This window comes from Ruditapes philippinarum, unplaced genomic scaffold (assembly GCF_026571515.1).
Source record: "Ruditapes philippinarum isolate M1 unplaced genomic scaffold, ASM2657151v2 ctg917_1_1_1_1, whole genome shotgun sequence".
Classification (NCBI taxonomy): Eukaryota; Metazoa; Mollusca; class Bivalvia; order Venerida; family Veneridae; genus Ruditapes; species Ruditapes philippinarum.
In genome coordinates, this window is record NW_026853925.1 from 13,764 (window position 1) to 37,301 (window position 23,538).

Genomic DNA, 23,538 nt, shown 5'->3' on the forward strand with positions numbered 1-23,538 from the left:
TGAAAAATAACATTAGTGATTTTCCTTATTTTATCCTGTTAGAGTCGAAATAACATCGGCCGGAGAGGTGTATATCGCCTATTTAACACCAGTTTTGTCGTCCTACGCATCAAAACTCCAAACCAATGTTAAATAGCCGATATACACCTCTCAGGCCGATGTTATTTCTTAAATAATATCGGTCTGAGCGATGTTTATTGGCTATTTAACACCGGTTTTGTTGTTTTGATGCGAAAAAATTAACCACTCAGGCCCACGGCTTTCGTGGTTAATTCCTACACATCAAAACTGAAAACTGGTAATATATTATAAAAACACCGCTGAGACCGATATGTTTCGTAAACAAATCCATGGTATATACTTACAGATATGTCAGGGGAGTGAGCCTGGTTGAAGATATGGTCACCTAACATAATACTGTCTGGTTGATCACACATATGTTTCTCATCAACACTCAAGCTTATCTCCTTTGTTAACTTTAAATGATCTGTAAAAATACATAACAACACATGTTACACTTGGGTCTTATCTCACACTGTCATGGCACACTGGCATTTGTTGTGGCAATTTCACAGCTTTACTGGTGGAGAGAAACTTTCAGGTGTCCATCCCAGCAGAATTTCAATCAGGAGTGGACATCTGTCATTATTATAATCGCCATTTGGGAACAAATGGTTTTATATCAGTGACTTTTACTCCCTAGACACATGTAGTTAATTTATTAATTAGCTAACACTGTAGCCTGAATATATGAGATTTAAGTTTTGTTTTGTTACTGAGGCATATCATCTATTTAACTGTCATTTTAGTCATATCCCAGCAGTCTTCTGTTTAAAAAGAAGTCCTAAATTCTGTAACAGACATATACTTTCTTTGTCTACGGCATTTACCACCAAACAAAAGAGTGCTTTATTCAAAAGATGACAAACCATATTTATAAATGTCCAAATAAACAGTTACATTAATTTCCATTTAATCAAATAGCCTGCAATATTAACTTAAATAGGCACTATAACTTACTATGAGACTTAGATCTCTTTTTTTTTTTTTTTATTATTACTACGGTATTTTTTTGTTTTGGGGTGGGGAGTGAGGGCTGGGATTGTTTAATACACATAGACACTTACTATATTAAGCTCTACTTTGTTTAATGCTAAAATCAATATAATATTACAATGCCCTTCATGAAAACCCTTGAACTCTGGGTGGAGCTACTGACCTACACTAAACTACCAGCTATACAAGTTCTTCACATGAGAAAAATTCAGTTAGGTTGATTTATAAATTAATAATTACAAGTGTTGAGGAATTTAAAGCTAACCAGCCACAAAAGAAATAACATATTTTTATATTTAATGAACTACTGGATTAAAAAAAAAAAGGTCACCATTTGGCAATTTAATACTATTTAAGGACATGATTGGTGACTTTTGTCCAGGGAGGGTCATACTCAAAGAGCCTGAAAGGGTGGATGGACCCTAAATAAACTTAGAACACACACACACTAACCAGCCATGGACACCCTGGATATGTATTATACTAATTAATTATAAAAATAGGATAAAGTAAAAGTAGACTCACCATCAATATCCTCTAGATGCATAGCACGTCTGTATGTAATCCGGAATAAAAACAACTCGAGTACAAATGCTACAACTATATTCATCACCACCTGTCAAAAGAACAATTATTGAAATTATTTTTTTCAAACATATTTTACATATGACCATAGTTTATCCAGGCATATTCGTATTTGATTGTTTGTAGGTCAGGTGCAAATTATTACCAGCACAGAAAATGACGGACCACCAGAGGGACACCAATGTGTGGAATGTCAGTCAGGATCATATTAAAAACAATGCAAAGCACATAATGAATTCTTGCAATCTACTTTAATGATCATGGTATATTATGTAAGATATATCCTGTTTATTCCCTTTTTACTACAGAAACACTGGTAATTTTTAGAGCCCCATTGAACCCAAATAATGCTTTCAAAAACTTTTTCATGTCACTTTATAGTTTCCAAAATTTAACTCATTGGTCATGTACCTGCCTCATCTTTTGCTACTGTTGCTTTTTGGAAAAAAGTACATTTACAGTAATTTTGTACAGAAGTCAAAATACTACTTTGTTTACATTTTGCTACCTTTATGACAAATATTTTCACACTGGACGTTACTTTCTTCATGTGACTATACTGGCATATTTAGGGTCTAACATGCTCTTAAATCAATAATTAAACTTTATAAGTGTCACATTTGCCCTTTTCTATGGACAGAACCTGGCCTTGAGGTTATAAAACTTTTATCAGAATTCTGTCTGAAATGTCAGGATTTTCATTGGTCAATGTACAGTCTGTGACAGTTTCTGACCAATCAAATACCTAAGATCTGGCTCTTTATTGGAACCTAAGGCTTACTTTCTGTTCCAGCAAGTTAAGGGGTAATTATCTTGTCAAATTTTTTTGTTTGATCAGGTTTTACGTCACACTGACACAGTATAGGTCATATGGCGACGTTCCAGCTGTACTGGTGGAGGAAAGACCTCAGGTGGCCTTCCGTGCATTATTTCAGGCACGAACGGGCACCTGAGTAGAACCACCGACGTTTCGTAAGCTAGCTGGATAGCTTCCTCACATGAAAGAATCCAAGTCCCTGTCAGGATTCGAACCCACATTGGTGAGGGGCAAGTGGTTTGAAGTCAACGACCTTAACCACTCAGCCACGGACGCCCCATCTTATCAAATGGTAAGATATGCTGTATTATAACTTATTGTAATATACCTTACCATCATGACTATATAAAAACACATGAAGTACAATCGTGACCATTCACTGACATGGTGGGCATATCCTTCCATTATAATATACCAGTTGTTTACTACAGTTAGCTCAAATAATGTCACTAAAAATACAAGAAAATTATTATGAGCCGCGCCATGACAAAACCAACATTGTCCGTTTGCGACCAGCATGGATCCAGACCAGACTGAGCATCCTCGCAGTCTGATCAGGATCCATGCTGTTCGCTATCAGTTTCTTTAGTTGTTATAGGGTTGGTAAGCGAACAGCATGGATCATGATCAGACTGCGCGGATGCGCAGGCTGGTCTGGATCCATGCTGGTCGCAAACCCACTATGTTGATTTTGTCGAGACACGGCTCATATAAATTAACATAACTTCAGCATTTTTATTCTTCTGTTTGTAATCTTATATATCCATTCCCACTGAGCTTGAGTTATACTGCAAATACTATGAATCTTTAATAGCAAATACATGTACATGTATATATATTATACTGCAAAATTCCTTACAGGAAAAATCCATCAAAAATTGACAGCAGCTGTGTATATATAAATAACAAAAACATGATTATCCAATGAAAAGTGATGTTACAAACATGCAATGTCATAAGGTCTTTATAGAACTGAAATAATTATTAAGTGAGTAAAAAAAAAACAACCTTTCATCAACTTCAGGAAATCAGAAACTATACAAGCAAAATACACACATGAAATATTTGCCAATGCTTACCTCCTGATATAAAGATATTGTGGAAGTTATTGAGGTAATAATAACCCTGAGTCACATTGCTTTTTGCATAGTAAGATTCCACAGTTGTGTTTCTGAAGAAAAAAAAGCATGAACATAAAACCATTTAATACCACTACCAACAATGTAAATATTCAAATGAGCCAAGCCATGACAAAACCAACATAATGGGTTTGCGACCAGCATGAATCTAGACCAGCTTGCGCATCCGCGCAGTCTGATCAGGATCCATGCTGTTCGCTAACCAAGGTATAACAAGTGGAGAAACTGATAGCGAACAGCATGGATTCTGATAAGACTGCTCGGATGCGCATGCTGGTCTGGATCCATGCTGGTCGCAAACGCATTATGTTGATTTTGTTTCATTTTAACACATTCATTATACATATACTCTCAGACCTCAGTACTTCTTTATGGGGCCTTTTGGTCACAACCCAGGTATTGTGGGTAAAATTTAACTAAACTAATGGCATTGTTTAGTCAACACAAATATACACTGTGATAGTTCAGGAAATGAACTCTTTGGAAGTGAATAAGTTGAAAGTACTTCCTTATTTCTAAGAAATCTAGTTATTGCTTAGTACTGGATTGTTCCGGGAATATATTCTGCTTCAACAAACTTACAGCTTCCAACACAAAGTAAATTAATTTCTGTGTAAACTAAATCATATAGTTGGAAATGGTTATTTGTAACCTAGTGATGGCTAAGTGTAAGAATGTCAGCCTCCATTTTATGAAGTTGCTGATTAATTCCCTTACCAAGCAGCACTTTAAAGTAGAGCTTAGCCCCCTGTTACAAGAAGACATCATCATTTTAATCACTGAAAACTGTTGAGAGAGACACCTTACCTCAATCACTATCTCACTCACTTATCACAATCACTATCTCACTCACTAATCTCAATCACTATCTCAATCACTATCTCACTCACTTACCTCACTCACTATCTCACTCACATCAATCACTGTCTCACTCACCTACCTCAATCACTATCTCACTCACCTCAATCACAATCTCACTCAATTACCTCAATCACTATTTCACTCACTTACATCAATCACTATCTCACTCACTTACCTCAATCACTATCTCACTCACCTCAATCACTGTCTCACTCACTTACCTCAATCACTATCTCACTCACTCACTTTCTCACTCACTAACATCAATCACTTACCTCAATCACTATCTCACTCACTAACCTCAATCACTATCTCACTCACCTCAATCACTATCTCACTCACTTACCTCACTCACTATCTCACACTCTTACATCAATCACTATCTCACTCACCTCAATCACTATCTCACTCACTTACCTCACTCACTATCTATCTCACTCACTTACCTCAATCACTATCTCACTCACTTACCTCAATCACTATCTCGCTCACCTCAATCACTATCTCACTCACTTACCTCAATCACTATTCACTCATCTTGACACACCTAAATACCTCACCCACTTTCTCACATTACATAACTCATCTTACCTTTAAAAATCACTATCTCACCCCACTTATCCCGTACCTCAATCACAAACTCACTTTACCTCACTCACTTTTTACGTTACTGTGATTACTATCTGATTCATTTTACCTCACTCACCCCTTACCTTACTCAATATCTCACACATCTTACCTCACAGACACCCTACTTCATTCAATATCTCACTCATCTTATCTCACTTCACTATCTCACCTACCTGATCTCAATAACTCTATGGTAACTGATGGATAAAAACTTACTTGCAACAATTAGTAAGATCAGTATTCAGATAAACTTCCATAGCAATAATGGCAAAGAAATAATACACCAATATTATCACAATGACCAATCTGAAAGAAAATGTAGTTCATTTTGAGGAATGTGTATCAAGTAACTCAAAAGGTTATTATAGCATCTACTTTTATAACTGCATGTATTCTTACAAGCATACATTGGTAAAATCACTGACCTCCTGGGAATATAACTTGACAGATTCTCACATTATAGAAAACAAAGTCTTTGGTTACAATCATTGCTATAGTTAACAGGGTCTATCTTTCATACTGATGCATTTAATCAGTTCAAAGTATTTCAGTTGTCAATTGTTTGACAATTACCTCAACAAAACATCCATGATTCTATACCAATACTAACACCTTTTCCCCCGAAGTAATTTCCAATTTTCCTATATCAATTATTTGGAGCAGTATTGGTTAACTTATACTATAGGATTAAAAAACCATAACTGACTATGAAACTTGTGCCTTGCAGAGGATATAAGTTCATGCATCTAAGATCTGCACATTGTCACCTTAGTGCAATAACAGGTAAAGTCCTTCTAAATTTAATAGGAGTGAACCAGTTATTGCACTAAGGTGATAAAGTATCCTCCAAGTCTCCTTACTGAGCTAATGAAACTTGCAAATACAGAATGACTTGAACATCAAAGTCTTATAACATCAACAATATGGTAAAAACTATGTAACAAGTGATTATTTATCTATGAAATATCGTAATACATTCATGATGATAATGAGATACAAACCCTGATAATCTGTTCATCAACATGAATAATGTACCAAGCACGTCTCTATACCTTTTCTTTATCTTAAATAATCTAAAAAAATAAGAATACAAAGTTTTAAAAAACAATCCATTTTATCTACAATCAATTACATCATTGGTGTTTCATAACATTAAAATAATATGCAAAAGAAGAGAAAAAAGTTTAGCACTAGCAATATCGTACCTTAGTTTGTTTTATTTGTTTGTCTGGGTTTTATTAATGCCAATTTCTACATAAAAAAATTGGTCAAATCTTAGTGGTTAGTCTACCTACTTATTTTGCTTGAAAACTAAGTTTGTAATTACTTTTTCTCCACAAGTGACAGATTACTAATTCAATGTAATCTCTGAATCAGTCATTACAAACAAATGACCATTAGACTTGATGTCAAAGATTTATTGTCATAGCGAAATTTTGCCTTACCAGAGAATCAAACCAATGACCTCTGAATTGCAAATCAGTTATTTATTCTCTACTGAGCTAAGTGGGCTGTATGGCATGGCAGCCAGATCTGTCACAAGAAAGAGACAGAATTCTACAGCTCTGAATTAGGACAGTTCTTACCTCAGTAATCTAAACGGTCGTAGCACAGTTACATAATAGAAGCTGTCATAATATGCTTCCCCTAACACACCTGCCAGACTGAGAATTGTCACCAGAAAATCAAACCTGAAACCATTAATCATACCTAAGTCATAATGTAGTAAAAGGAAATTTGCTTTGTTGGAAGTGATTTTTTTATGTTGGAAGTGATTTTTTTATGATAGAAGTTAAATAAAACATGGACAAAAGTTTTGAAAAGTCCCTATTCAAATTTTAAAATTCCCCTAAATGAGAAGATTTACCCAAACCAGCTAAACATTTTGGGCCTATCTTGTTTTTTTATGAAAAACACTATTAAAATGTACATTTATGTGTTAAATTGTTTCCAAGATTGTAAGGTGAAGGTCTTAAAGAAGCATGCCTCCAGATTCATGCTAATGTTATGAAAAAATTTAAAATGTATTAAAACATTAAAATATTGTCAAGTGAACAAAGAAAGTAATTTACACATTGCAAACAGTACTTACTATGAAAATAACTAAAATGGGTCACAATATGCAAAAATTGCCCCACACAGTAGAAATATGGTGATAAATACTGCAAAAGCAGTTGTTATGTGCATATTAAATGTGAACTATTTCTTGAGTGGTGAATATGTTTACTTTTCTTAAAATCTTATTACATTTTTCCTAAGGTTGATTTTCTTGAAATATTTTGGCTCATCTGGCGGTATGCAGCTCTAAGTTTAAGTTCAAGACAATGCAAGATATTTTCTGGTGCATTAGGCATCTTTTTTATAACATATAAAACTGAATATATACATGTTTTAGCAACTTTTCAAACCTGCCAAATATACCTGTATATTAACCTAACATTCATAATACCATATTGCACATATCTACCAAAATTGTCTTAAATAATTGTATCAGTCAAAGAAATCAGTTCTTTGGTTCAGTGGTTTATGTGAGTTTGAACACCAGAGAGCACAAGTTTGAACTACACTTTTCACATGCATTTTGTTACTCTAAAAATGTTAATAAGGGCCTTCACAAATTATGAATATTATATCAACCTTTCAACTTCATGAAAACAATGCAAATAATTCATACTTACAAGTCCCAACCATTTGTAAAATATTCCAGTGGGCCTTTTCCCAATACTTTTATCATTGCTTCCACACAATAAACTGAAGAAAATAGAAACAATGAAGGAAATAATTTCATACAAGAAACTTTTCAACTGTTTTCCATTCTAATTGAAATCTTCTACATTGTACTTATCATGCATCATCAATATTTCAATGATTCCATAAGTCTAACATCTTGATAGCCTTTTTAACTTATACATTATAATCCTAACATTTTATTTGATTTTATTAAAGTAGCCACTAAAATTACTGTGGTGTTCAAATCCTACCAGGGTGTTTAATTGATGAACTTATCCAGAAAGCCTAACAGTAGGTTGGTGAATCTACTCAGGTGCCACCTTGTATCTAAATTAATTCACAGAGGGGAACCAGTAAGACTTGATAATCCCAATATAGTTCTGCGTTGTTTTTGACTACCCTTTTACTCAATGTGAACAAAGATAATAATAATAATTTAGACTTTATTTAAAGAAGCAACATAGTTAGGTATGCCCAGTCTTTCCTTTTGCACCGCTATCAAATATACAGTAAGATGAAGCAAGTGCTATGTTTGAGTGAACACAATGCCCCTGTGACGACCTTGAGCTTTTGGTCAATGACAAAAACCATTATCTCTGATTTATAGATTCCAGGGGCATAAAAAACATTTCATGAATCTAGTAAAATATACAAAACGGTGTGAAAGACAGTTGATATGAATTCAATGACACTGAACAAAGGTGGTCACATAATGATGTATAAATATCAATAATAAATGTAAGTGTTACTTACTGCACACAAAAGCTATTGATGTATAGGAGAGATTGTAAGTATGGGAGCTTACAGACATCCCCTTCATTGAGAACTGTATTGTCTCTATCAGGATTGATACAAAGTTGGCTGTTATTATCAAATCTACAATAAATAAATAATATTATAACAAAAACTTTGTCATACAATTATACAGGAGGATATACATGTACTATATATAGGCCCCATTTTCACAAAATAGTAAGAATTAGGATTAACTGATTCAAAATTTGAGTACAGCTCCCATTTGTTATCCTAATTTCATTTGAATCCAAACTGATGTAACTATCCTTAGAATTAACTGATTTTAACTTTGTGTACAGATCCCAATTTTGTTTTCCAATGATTCTTATTTCATTTGATGTAAACTATTCTGATTTTTGTTTACAATGACCTTAGGTTTTTGTTTACACTCATGTTTACATTGAACCTGACTTTTGTTTACCTTGACCCCAAACACTTTTGCACTACTCTAATTTTGTTTTGAAATGCAACTCAGATTTCTTATTTTACATTGACCCATATTTCATTTACATTGACCCTAATGTTACCTACAATGGCTCTTTCAGTTCCATTGGCTTTAATTTCATCTTCATAGACTCTTATAGATTTTCCTTTTCATTGTCTCTAATTCAGTTACATTGACCCAGATTTGGTTTTTACATTGATCCTGAATTTTTACATTGATCCTGATTTTGTTACATTCTCCCAGATTTATTTACATTGACCCAGACTTTGTTACAATGACCCTGATTTTGTTTAAATTGACCCTAATTTTACTTACATTGAAAATGATTTTATTTACATTGACCCTGATTGTTTGCATTGATCATGATTTCGTTATGTTGACCCTATTTTTTTCTTAATTAAATTAAATGCTAAATTTCAGAAATAACAGGACTAAATAAAGAAACAATATTTGATTACACATTTCTTAAGAAGAGCTGCATGACAAAAAGCATCTACCTTTAAAAAGTTTAATTAAAATGAACTATGATACATATATAAAGATATTTTAACTACTTGCATACTTACAAATCACCCTATCAAACCATTTCCATGTGGCAAACCAGTATAATGCTGAAAATAAAACACACACAAAATAACATGTATAAATTTCACTTAATCTTTATAGGCCATCCAACTCACCTATATTTTTGATTTTATAATTTTCAATTAGTCTTAAGTCATGCTTACATTAATAATTTAACATGAAATGAACCTTACATACCTTTTATAACCCTGATGATTACTCATGAGAGTCGAATCGTCACTTATATGTTACTGTAAATCTTTTGAATCATCAAACAGTAATCATATATAAAATCAAAATACTGTTTAAAACAACTCTTTGAATAACTTTCAATTTTCTGGGCATCATTTACAAAAGAATACCTTATATTTTCTTTTTTTTAACATGTCTTGCAAAAACTGTAACTGAAACTGCACCAAACTGTATCTTTTAATACATTTTGGCTGAGTAATACAATATTGACCTTTGACATAGATGAGTCAACTATGGGACTGTCCAATCAGAAAGGCTGTTATATCCAATATCTAAAAGATTTTAAAAGCAAACAAATGCATTGTTCAAATATGATGATTTTGAACTAACATTCCCAGTCTTTTATATTTGATTACTGTTTAATAACTTAAAAAATTGCAGTAACATAAATTGCTATATACATATTTATTTTAATATATTTCTAGATAAAACAGTATTTAAACTGTAAAATTGTTACTGTGTGCTTACAGAAATTATATCTTTGAAATATATACCTTTAAATATTTTGTTACACGGATGTCTGAAGTTAGATGACCAAAGTTCCTCCTCTACAGACGTAGACTGCAATAAAATATAGAACTACAACATGTATATAAGACTTATATATATATCCAATACTGTGAACAATAGAACCTGATCAATTTGCTCTTTAACATAAGTTACAAACTACAACCATTTAAACTGTATGATTTTAGAAACTGTCATAGAAATAGTTCAGCCAGTGTAAGAAAAATCTGTGGAAAAAGAATATTAGTAGCAAAATGTTACCTAGTAACATTACAAAATATTGCCTGTATAAAGCTAAAGCATGACTTTATATGAGAGAAGTGAAGTTCTATGCATCAATATATTTCACAAAGGTTCAAGGAAAACTCTTTTATATAAAGCTTGGCAATGACCCCTGAAATTATTATTTTACAAATATTCAAAGATTTTTTTCTATTTTCAGCTCAGGTGGCCACAGGGAGTATAGTTCTGTTTTGATGAGTTCCTGATGATAAAAACACATTATAAATACAATTAAATAATAATAATCATCACCGACAATGGATCATTCAAAGATGTCAAAGGTCAGTGAACCAGATCAAGATCAATAAATTCAGAAAGGGAGATATGAACTACAGATACCTGATAACAAAATGTTGGATACCATAAAATCAAACTATCCTTAGTAAAACTTTCCTCTAAACCCTCAATTCTGCCACTATAACTTTACTTTTAATCAGCTCAGGGACTGAAAGTGATTCAGTTTGCAAGCAGTATGAAGCCAGGCCAACCTTCATACACATCTGTGCAGCTCAATGATGGTATCCCTTATACTTTGAATGGACTGTTCCAAATTATAAGTTTGGCAAATCCATTACTCAGCAGGTTTAAAACAGACCGAAAAAAAGAACATTTGATATTTTGCTATTTACCTTCCATTTGAGATCACAGAAATCGTAAATCTCATAAAACTCCTCTAAACTCAGTTTACCATTCTTTTTTGTGTTCAATGCTTTAAACATCAAATATCCATCTTTTCTACCTGTAAATTAATAATATTTACACACTATGAATAAAATATGACAAGAAAAATACAATATTCAAAATTTGGCACTGAGAATTTAAAAATCAATTTATCTATTTAAATTTTTTTTGGACACACCAAGAGTGTTAAGGTCTTATTGTGACTATTGGGTTCAGGCCCTGAGTTCACTAAGAATAGATCAGGATCAGGATTAAGTGATCCTGATTTTATTTTCGTTGTTTTATGTTACTAAAATTAATTGTGTTTTCCTTGAATTAAATGGTATATATTCAAAATGTAATAAATTGCTGATTTGCAAAGAAATCAAATTATTTGGGGATGAAATCAACAAATAACAAAACAAATACAAAAATATTCTGATCAAAATCAGGAACAATTTTAGGATCAGGATCAATATTTGGATCAACTGTAAAATGCCCGTATCTTGCAAAAATAACAACAATTTATACTAAAATTTCATAAACTTGCTATTGCAAGTCCAGTTTTATCAAATTAATATTAGATTTTAATCTATGAGCATGAACATTGAAGAATATTAAAGTTTTTAGATTTGATCCTGATCCTTAAATCTTTGTGAACACGGGCCCAGGAGTTTAGAGAAAGACCTTGTTGCTCCTTCTTGCATTATTTCAGGCACAATCAGCTACTTACATAGAACTAATGACATTCTGTAACCTAGCTAGATAGCTTACTTACATGAAATAATTAGCTATTTATAACATAAACTTACTCAGGTCTGGTCTAAAATATTCCAAAATTCCAAGAAATGCCCTCAATGAGATTAACTTTTGATCCTGTAATATGTAAAATAGAAAAATGTTAATTGAAGCTTTCTCCAACATGTGAACACTGCATTAAACCCTACATTTTCATTTCGTGGGTTGGAGTTTTTTTTAAGATTTTCTATTTTTAGTTAAAGCTACCTACAGTTTTAAATTTTCTGGTGAAAAAACAATTCTGTGTAGTTTCAAATTCAACATTTCAGTAATTTTATCTTGGAAAAGTGCATCGTATCATTGTAAACAGAGTCCCTAGATCTATTTATAACGCATCAGTGACATTTGTTTATATTTTTGTTTGTTTGTTTCATTTTATGCCTTTTTCCAACAGTATTTCAGTCATATAAGCAGGTAGATTCCTAACCATCGTTCCTGGAGAGTAACACCAGTACAAGACTACCTTCCTCCGTGCTAAACTGCCAAAGCATCTCCTGGGGATCGATCCCAAGCCAGAGAGATAACTGGATTAGAAGTCATCGACTCTAACCCCTCCCTCGACCGCAGAGGCGTGTAAACATTTGTTTATCAAAAGCTTTAAACATTGTTAGGATCATACAGTGACTTTCTACTTTTTCTGGGGGGGAGCAGACTCAAGATGCCTTTTATAACAAGCAAATTCGTTGAATTTATATCCCCCACCGAGTACTGGTTATTATTAACACAACAACTGAAGACATAAGGCTTTATTTATAAATTTATCATGGCATTAACAGTAATATTCTTTGAACTTGATAAATATTCAGGGCAATAACAGAGCCATAACTTTGTGTTAAATAGTAAAATCTGGAAATGCCAATGAGATGTATGCATACTACATAACTAATCAAGGGCCATAAATATCTGACCGGGAACAAGGCTACTATATGCACATCTCCTCTTAGTGTCCCATAAAGTTTCATTGAATTCCAGCCAGTAGAAGCAGAGAAGTAGCGAGGAAACAAATATTTTTCCATATGGATACTGCATAACTAATCAAGGGCCATAACTCTGAGTTAAAGTGTCTGACCAGAACAAACCGACGATATGCGCATCTCCTCTTGGTATTGAAGGTTCCCATAAAGTTTCGTTGAATTCCAGCCAGTAGTTGCAGAGAAGTAGCGCGGAAACGATTTTTACTCCATATGCATACTGCATAACTAATCAAGGGCCATAACTCTGAGTTAAAGTGTCTGACCGGAACAAGCCGATGATATGCGCATCTCCTCTTGGTATTGAAGGTTCCCATAAAGTTTCGTTGAATTCCAGCCAGTAGTTGCAGAGAGGTAGTGCGGAAACGATTTTTACTCCATATGCATACTGCATAACTAATCAAGGGCCATAACTCTGAGTTAAAGTGTCTGACCGGAACAAGCCGATGATATGCGCATCTCCTCTTGGTATTGAAGGTTCCCATAAAGTTTTGTTGAATTCCAGCCAGTAGTTGCAGAGAAGTAGTGCGGAAACGATTATTACTCCATATGCATATTGAATAACTAATCAAGGGCCATAACTCTTAAAGTGTCTGACCGGAACAAGCCGACAATATGCGCATCTCCTCTTTGTATTGATGATTCCCATAAAGTTTCTTTGCATTCCAGCCAGTAGTTGCAGAGAACTACTCCGGAAACGATTTTTACTCTATATACATACTACATAACTAATCAAGGGCCATAATTCTGAGTTACAGGGTCGGACCGGAACAAGCCGACGATATGCGCATCTCCTCTTGATATTGATGATTCCCATAAAGTTTCGTTGAATTCCAGCCAGTAGTTGCAGAGAAGTAGTGCGGAAACAATTTTTACTCTAAATACATACTACATAACTAATCAAGGGCCATAACTCTTGAGTTAAAGGGTCGGACCGGAACAAGCCGATGATATGCACATCTCCTCTTGATATTGATAATTCCCATAAAGTTTTGTTGAATTCCAGCCAGTAGTTGCAGAGAACTACTCCGGAAACGAAATTCGGACGGACGGATGGACGGACGGATAACGCCAAAACTATATCCCCCTATAACTATAACAATGAATGGCCTTTCCCTAACTTACTAGTTTAAAATAAGGAAGGAGAGCATTTTAACTTCTAGATTGACATACCTTTTTAGTGGTCAGTAATTTAAAGGCCAGTCTGCAACCTTCTCTTTTATGGAAGAAAAGTTTACGCAACTTTTTCTTTTCAAACCCTGAGAATGTGTCATACACTACAGCCAAAAACTATAAAATAAGAAACATAGAACATATATGACCAGAAATGTTGCATATGAAGCATGTTGTAAGCTTTATAACATTTATTCTGTAAAACCGGTTTCATAAAATCTGTGTTTTAATAGTGAACATTTCTTTTCATCATTAATAATTAGAAATTATATAATTTTCTACATTTTTGCTTTTTAACTTGGTTCTCATTAGCACTGTTAAATTGATATGGCGACATGGACCTGGACATCTTTTCTTATGAAAGGATCAAGTTCTTTGGTGTTGATGTTTGATTCACAAAGTTAGGAGTAAAGGATTTCAAAGTCAGTGACCCTAACCACTCCGTCATAGTCACCCCACTGTATCATTTAATGAATTTTTATTCTTTAGAAAAATTAGTATAACAAGAATTTTTTTTTTTTTTTTTCTTCAAACTTTAAACATTCATATGATTTTGTTAAAACTATGCATTTAACATCTTATATTGTTAGAACTATGCAAGAATAGTGTCATTCTGCTTGAGTTCATGTAGATAATTCTAAGATTTAAATTGACCCCTTAATGCATATGTTTTTTCATATTTTAGATAACTCTTTTGTATATAAAAAAAATTCAATCTGGAATTACAGGCAAATCATTATAACAAGGTATATATACTATAATAATTTTAACAAAGACATTAGTCATTATTCATGACTGTTCAGAAGGCATATTATTGTTGTTGTTTTTTTCCTTTCCAGTAAATGGATGTAATATTCTCTCTAGCCATCTTTGAGTTCTGTATAAGTAATAGATATATATCCTAATAAATGTCTTTTATAATGACTAAGAATTGTATATGATTATAATTTATTGTATGTACTTGTGAATTTGTAACAAGGTCTCAGAACATGTTAAATTTTCTATATACTCAGAAAAGGTGATATTGAATATTCAAACGAACTTAGACTTAGACTGTAACAATTTCAGAGAATAGTTTGTTTATAAGAAAATTAATGTTCATTTTTGATTTTACGAGCTCAAAAAAAAAACATTGCTATATTCATTTATAGTAAAATAGAGAATAGGTCAAATGTTAACTGTAAATTATAAAGAAGTATCTGAAAATGTCTAATGTTTGTTCATATACATTTAGAAAATACTATAAGTATGTAATGTCCTTGTGAATTTATATGCATTTATATAATATTGTATGTCTTTGTAAAATTCAAGATATGTTATAATGTTTGTATGTGAAATCAGAAAATAAAGTTACAAATTAAAAAAAAAAAGAATATCTTAGAAAATACATACCAAATTCATAACAAAGTATAATTCTATAGCAAGGTATACTATAAAGAAAAGTGCTGCAAATCTACTGTCATTATAAGCTGGTAACATCACGTCAGGATAACTGAAAATACGTGCAATTATTTATACAACAATAACTGAAAATACATGCCATTATTTAAAAAGCAATGATTATAAATTGTTGAAAAATTTTAGACACTACCTAAAACTTGTTGGCTGCTCTAACTTATGACTCAATACTTTAGTGTAACAAACTTAACCTACTTTGAAATCTATTTAGTCCATTGACAAAATGAAAATACATGTATATCATAAGAAGTTAATCTTTGAGATTGGTTATACGGCAAGGATTATGCCAGTAAACAATGTACACATGAAGATCTATCACTGGCAATAGTGTTTGTTAAGACCCCAACTATCTTTGCTAGCTCCCATAGACATTTTTCCCTATTTCAAATTAAGAATAACCTTGAGGTTTTGGGGAAACTGGGTACCATAATTCTGTCAAAATGCATGATAGAGTTATGGCCCTTCACCAGTGACCTCTTATTATGTTCTCAAATAAATGAAAAAATGTTTGGGAGATAAAAACTTGCACACAAAAAACATTATCATAGTGCAACGGTGACACAGACGCCTGGGTGAGTACAACAGCACTCCTTATTTTTCTAGATACATTTAATAATACATACAGAAATCAATTAGCTTATTTAAATAACAGTGTGTAAACTGTTACACCAAATATGTTTTATCTAGGGATAATATACAGTATAATTTACTTAATGTGTTTAAAAAACAACATGTGATAATGATCTATAGCTAATATACAGTATAATTTACTTAATGTGTTTAAAAAACAACATGTGATAATGATCTATAGCAACATAGAAAATACTTACTTTGCAGTAGTCAGCAATATAAATAAACTTATAAAACTGTCCTTTAACGTTGCAAAATACTGAAAAATAAAACAATTCCCTTATGATAAAAGTCTAAAATCAAAAATTATAAAAACAACAACAACAAATATCCCAAACTAATGCAAAGAAAACTAAGGAAAAAAACAGCTAATCAATTAATTGCATCCATATGCTTCCAAATACCCTCAAAGATAAATCCCTAATTTTTACAAAATGTTTTTCTTGAGATTTTTTTTTTAAATTGTTGCAAAGGTGATTGTATTTTCAGGTTTTGATTTTAGTGCTTGAAACAAGAGCCTGGAAATGTAGGAAATACCAAAAAGGAAAGATTTCATTCAAAATACATAGCATAATAAGAACTTTTGGAAAGTGACCATCATTTATAATCACACAGACATGTGTTAAGCTTCAAATGCCCATTTTCTGTAGTTTAAAGATTGATCTTTCATAAAAAACTTAAATCTGGATTTTTCTGAGTTCACAAAGGGCCATACATCAGTCAAAACCCAAGCCAGAATTTTAGGCCTTGGACTTGACCTTCAATTTTGATCCTAACAGAAACATATCAATTATCAAATGAGTACCTTCAGTAGTTCTGAAGCGAAACTATAACCAGGTATTTCCTAAATTCAAGAAGAACAATGAATCAGACACACACCATGTCAGAGTTGTGGGCCTTGGAATGTGATTTCAAAGACTGTGTGTAATTATAAGTGAATACTTTTACTGTTGAAGATTGATCTTGTATATAAAACTTTAACCAAAACTTTTCTATGTAAAAAAGGGGCAATCATTCAGTCAAAATGAATGCTAGAGTTATTGACCTTAGATAGTGACATTCAATTATAATGTCACAGTCAATGTGTTAACTTAAAAGCAAATATTTTTACTAGTTGATGAGATATGAAGTTGTACACCAAAGTGTTAAACAATGCACAGGTGAATATGATATTTTCACTATATGGTGATGTTCTAGCTTTACTGGTGGAGGAAGACCTCAGGTGCCCTTCAATGTATTATTTCAGGAACGAACAGGCACCTGAGTAGAACCACTGACATTCCGTAAGCTAGCTGGATAGCTTAAAGAAATCAAAGTCTCTGTCACAGCGATGAGGAGTTTTTAATAGGTGGAGAAGGGGCTGAATAGGGGCATGGTTACAACTGGATGGTTCATTATAACAATCTTCAAAACCCCAATAAAATGTAATTTAGCATCATTTACTATTTGTCAAACTTATATCTTGAAATGCATTGGTTTTTGATGCCTATATTAAAATTTCATTTTTTATTCTTTAAAATCTTATATTTGTTTTACAATTTCAAAACAATGCAACTCCTAACATCTTTAGTTTGTAGTAAGTTTAATTTAGGTTAATTATGTAGTAAGCTAAGATAAATTTTTGAATCTTCCTGGAATCAACCAGTATTAAGCAATGAGAGTAAAGTTTCTTGCTCAAGGAAACAACGGCTTACCCCTGACAGGGGCCTGAGCCCAGTCAGCCCAAACAGCCAGCAATACTTAGACTACTAGCCCAACATGTTAAACCACTCAGCCATGCCGCCACTCATCTTTACTGTCTATGTTATACATGTAAGTATGGGATCAAAGGTGGTAATATTTATATAAAATAACTTACAGGATTATTTGGCACAGTGGAGAATAAATAATATCCTGTAAAAGAAATAAATAAAACATGTTCTAAACAACTCTACAGCTAATCTATGTATGTTTGATACTAGCGGTCAGACTGTAAGACAGGGTGTAAAATACTTCATGCATCAGTATATACATAAAGGTTTGTACAGTTCACATTTACCACAATATAGGGGTATGGAAATACTTATTTCGATAACATAATTAACAAATTAAGACCTAAACATCTACATGACTGAAGAATTACATCACTTATGTGTGCCTAAATAGTTTTTTTGTTTTTTTTGACTTGGTTTTTATTCACGTCAAAGCTGAAAAGTCATATAGCAACTTTTTAGCTTTACTGTTGGGAGGACAACTTTGAGTGCCCGTTAAAAGCACAAGGAGGCACCAGTGCAGAATAAAAGACCTTCCTTAAGCTATAGTTTGATAGGTGCTTCACATGAAACAGTGTGAAGTCTTGAGTGAAATTAAAGCCCAGAGGGATATGTGAAGTGCAAGTAGTTCAATGTCATCAACCACTCTGCCATGGATGCCCTACTAGCAATATATATTTTGTTTTAATGACTATACAAATGTCACCCTGATATGCATTTATACATTTATATTTGAAACTATTTTCTTTTTTTAAATTGCCTTCAACTTTATTTTTCCAGTCACATAATAATGAAACACTGTTGGAATGAATGTTAGTACTAGAAGACAAAGAGACCAACCATATGCTGCTTTATCAAGTACAGTTTTGGTGAATACCCTGTATTTATTTATTATCCAAATCAAGTAGTTTTGTGTAACTGCTGAATCAGGTACAGTTTTGAGTGTATCCCCAGTGCAGACTTAGTAAGTCGTAACATATTCTAAAGCTAGTCACAAAAACAAGTTTTATTTTCATAATCTTTGATATCACATATGACCAAGTGAACAAATTCAGATATACAAGACACACACTTTACCATTCTTCTCAATAAAACAGTGACTTACTGTGAATAACATGAATATGACACAACAATTATATTAAATGAACTTATACTTACCTAAAATAGAAAATATCAGCATTATGAACATGAGTAGAACTAACATGTCAAAAATAGGGGGGAGGGACTGCAATGTTTGTCGTGCTATTCTGAAAAAACAAATGAAGAAAAACTTTTTACTATTAAAATGAGCAACAGAGCGCTGTTTAATTTACACATTATTGTCTTAAAAATGTTATTTGAAACATCAAATGTAAACAGGTATCAGTTCATTATTTAATGTAAACAGGTATCAATTCATTATTTTAGTATACACAAACAAAATACATATAATTAAAGTACAATTTAAGTAAAATATTTACATCTAACATGAAAAGTTATCAACTCAAAGGTCAACAGTTCATCAAGGATATAAATTTAATTTTTAATTTATAGTTTCACTAACTCCACAACTTTTGAAAATTCTGTAAGGTATGTCAATAAAGACTTTAACTTTTTAAACAGCAGTGGTGATCACTTTGGGCCTTTCCCACTAATAAAGAGCCAGACCAGCCCGCACTTGTATTCATTCTGACTTAGTTCTATATTGTATCAGTATGTTACTCACTTAAAGTTGTTGTTTTTTTTTACTAATGTCCCTAAACAAAGCAGTTGACAATTAGTTTCAAAATATCCTGAACATTAAATCAGCCATTTCCAAAATTCCTAATGCATCTCTTGTCTATTAAAAGAATAAAGTACAGGGATTTTTTTTTGCTTGTTTTATAGCCGATATTCGGTCATATTCCCAATTGAAAATAGAATATTATTTTCCCAATCCACAGGAAAAAATTCCCAATTAAAAATTACAAAATAAAAATGTTGAGTAAAAAAACTCTAAAATCTTTGAAAATAACGACTTCTTCACTGTTATAGTGCTTAAATTTTTGAAGATGCCATCCTAGACAGTGTTGTTTGCATTCATTTAATCACTGCAAATTTTCAATCATGCATTTTTTCCCAATTTTTAACAAAATATCGCTGAAATTCCCAGTTCCATGGGTATGGGTCAAGTTCACAAAATCCTGGGAAAAAACCCTAAAGTAATCCAGTTCGGGGGGTGGGGGGGGGGTTGCTAGGGAACCCAATGATTAGCCTTTGTCACCAGTATAGAGCCAGACTTGCCTTCACATCTGTTGTACAGTCTGTGGTTTAATGGACTGTTCAACATTCTGTTGGTAACTAAAGTTTTTTTATATTTTGATATTGAAATCCCTTTCAGTTTGAATGGACTGTTCGAAATTAAAAACCAGGAAAATCCATAACATCAAAGATTGAGGGTTAAATGTTAAAATCTGATTCAAATATTCAATATTATTCAAACACTTGTTTCAATAAATAATACATAAAGAAAAATACTAATCAAAATGTACAATTATTACAAATGAAAAGCCTTACCTTCTAACACTCCTGCAATAATGGGAATTCAGTAGAAATATTGGTCGCAATGCCCGTGTAACACGAAAATGATTGGTCTGTCTAATCAATACAACAACAGCTTCTGTCAACATAATACACAACATACACGTCTGAAAAAACAACACACTTTGATTTTATCATTTAAAAAAAACAACTTTTCTTCATTTGTAAAAGAATGTGTAACCACCTAAAAAAATTTAAATGTCCATATAACATACATTATATAAAATTGCAAAGACATAACACATGTAATTGGCAATTTTATACAGTAAAGTATATCATGTACATTTTTATATGAATGACACTTAAATTACATTGAAAAGTACATACATATTTTATATCATTCAGTGAATTATTGAATTAAAAATTTTGAACTCCAAATTTACAGGTCACCTTTAGGCATATAATAATCTTTAAGGACAAGGTTGGGGACATCTCAGTGCCTGAAAAGGCGGGTGGACACACATTAAAAAGTACTGTAATGCCTAACCTGCTGCAACCAGAAGTGATTAGCATTTGTCACCAGCATAGTCACGCCTGTCTGTCTTCACAACTGTACAGTCTGACGTTGCTCTATACTAGTGGCAGCTCATTTTTTGCATTTTGATACTGAAATCTTTTGAAACTTAAACTTTAAATGAACTGTTTCCAATTCAAAGCAGCATAAATTCATTACACAAAAGTCGCAGGAATAAATCAAACAAGTGATAGGAAAATATCACAAAACAAGGCTTTCCATTAAAACAAGACACTTGTTTACAATCATTCTGTGAAAATTAGCTTAAAAATGTTAAAATCCTATGAGAAAAATGTTTGATTTTTTATGTTTTTGGCGTTTTTTTTGTGTGCACAGAATGACTCACCTGCTGCCAACATTCATTTAACCATGTTTACAAGACCTGTCAGTAGAACAGCATGCTTGACTATTCTCAGTGCTAGAGAGTAAAGCAAGAGCCTGTATAATGTAATATTTTCTTAGTGAAAAAAGGGACATAATTCTGTCAAAATCCAGAGTTATGGGCCTCAGACAGTGATCTCCTATTATGCTCTAAAGTAAGTGTGTAAAGCTTCAACCCATTCTCTAGATATAAACTTACAAACAAAATCTAAACCAAAGTTTGACACCAATGCAGCAATGACTGACAGAGTATAATAACTCTCCAAATTCTTCGAACAGTCAAGCTAATAAAATGAATTTCTTTACAAATTATAACTTTGATTTACCTTCATAACAGTTCTTGGATGATGAAAATAGACTTTCCAGCCCAACCATTTCATTCTGATTCCTAACTCCAAGCTGAGAACCAGCAACAGTAGAATTTCCAGGGATCCATGAACCTATAAAAAGAAACATGCATCTATAACCATGTCCCTATTATAAGAACAACAAGCATTTGATAGTATTGCGGGCAATACAGTAGTCCCCTACCGGTCCCTCAAAAAGTTCTTTAATTGTCATACACTCCTGTGTATTGCCATTCATAATGAATTTGAGGATGAAGTCTGTATTTGAAAATATCGACCACAAAACATAATAAAATAAATTTGTCTATATCACAGTAATGTGTTAAGTTTCCATGCTTAGTAAGGAAATTATGTTTATACAACCTTGTCATATTATTACGATGTGGGATTTTAAAGTAAATCATATAAGGAATGAAGAAGTTGGAGTGAAAATACCAGTTTCTCGAAAAAAATCTAAGTTCAAGGGGGACATAATTCTGGAAATAGTCTTGCTAGAGTATTTCACCTTCTCAAAAATGTCGAGTGATAATAAGAAACATATATATGAAGTTTGAAGTAGATACATTAGGAAATAAAGAAGTTGTTTAAAAAAGACAACATTTTTTCCCCTAAAAAATCTAAGTTCAAGGGAGGTAATACTGATATTTTTGTGCTAGAGTTATAAACCTTGTCACATATGATGTGGTTGATGACCAGAAACTTATATTTAAAGTTTGAAGTAAACACCTTAAGAAATAAAGAACATATAGTGAAAAAGCTGAAAAATTTAAATCAGAAATCTTGAAATTCAGGCTATTTGTTGCCATAGCAACCAGAATTTTCAACATAGGAAGAAAAGAAAAAGATGTGCATAATCTCCCGACTGCCATCTACCCATATTTCAAGTTTCATAAAAATATTTTCAGTACTTTTTGAGTTATCACTGGATCCAGTTTATGTGTTAAATTTGCCATATTTTCAGACTATTTGTTGCCATAGCAACCAGAATTTTCAACATAGGAAGAAAAAACTAGAACTCCGCGAGTCGGATGTGTCGCCTTGTGAACAATGTAGTTTAGGGGAAATGGCCAGGACAAAAATGAAATATGAAAAATAACAAAGGGCAATAACTAAAAAAATAATAAGTGCAGAGCAGCAGTTTCTGTACACTGCACTTCTTATCAATAAGATCTTTCATTCTATGATGTTTCAAGTAAATAGCTTTCATACTCGAGGAGAAATGACCAGGACAAAAATAAAGTAAGAAAATCAACAAAGGGCAATAACTCAAAAATAAGAAATGCAGAGTATCAGTTCTTATGCACTGCACTTCTTTTTAATGAGATCTATCATCCTATGAAGTTTCAAGTCCATAACTTTTATACTTTCGGAGAAATGGCCTGGACAAAAATTAAGTATGAAAATTAACAAAGGGCCATAACTCAAAAATTAAGAAATGCAGAGTACCGATTCTTGTGCACTGCACTTCTTAATAATGAGATCTATTATCCTATGAAGTTTCAAGTCCATAGCTTTTATACTTAAGGAGAAATGGCCCGGACAAAATTAAAGTATGAAAATAAACAAAGGGCAATAACTCAAAAAATAAGAAATGCAGAGTTCCAGTTCTTGTGCACTGCACTTCTTCTTAATG

The 23,538-nt window shown here is 32.6% G+C and overlaps 1 protein-coding gene across 1 annotated transcript in view; it reads right to left on the bottom strand.

Moving 5' to 3' along the window:
• The window catches only part of LOC132738384 (two pore channel protein 1-like), a 43,180-nt gene that overhangs the window by 3,586 nt on the left and 16,056 nt on the right, over nt 1-23,538 (bottom strand). The window contains exons 4-23 of the mRNA XM_060725876.1: nt 21,885-21,998; nt 20,640-20,770; nt 19,263-19,351; nt 18,212-18,246; nt 16,554-16,612; nt 15,658-15,757; nt 14,266-14,382; nt 12,136-12,199; nt 11,293-11,402; nt 10,369-10,435; nt 9,625-9,669; nt 8,572-8,694; nt 7,767-7,839; nt 6,675-6,779; nt 6,090-6,161; nt 5,305-5,394; nt 3,538-3,629; nt 2,792-2,907; nt 1,582-1,672; nt 366-487 (exon numbers count right to left, since the gene is read on the bottom strand). Of these exons, the coding sequence (XP_060581859.1) occupies nt 366-487; nt 1,582-1,672; nt 2,792-2,907; nt 3,538-3,629; nt 5,305-5,394; nt 6,090-6,161; nt 6,675-6,779; nt 7,767-7,839; nt 8,572-8,694; nt 9,625-9,669; nt 10,369-10,435; nt 11,293-11,402; nt 12,136-12,199; nt 14,266-14,382; nt 15,658-15,757; nt 16,554-16,612; nt 18,212-18,246; nt 19,263-19,351; nt 20,640-20,770; nt 21,885-21,998 (1,815 nt within the window). The remainder of the gene's footprint in view (nt 1-365; nt 488-1,581; nt 1,673-2,791; nt 2,908-3,537; nt 3,630-5,304; nt 5,395-6,089; nt 6,162-6,674; nt 6,780-7,766; nt 7,840-8,571; nt 8,695-9,624; nt 9,670-10,368; nt 10,436-11,292; nt 11,403-12,135; nt 12,200-14,265; nt 14,383-15,657; nt 15,758-16,553; nt 16,613-18,211; nt 18,247-19,262; nt 19,352-20,639; nt 20,771-21,884; nt 21,999-23,538) is intronic.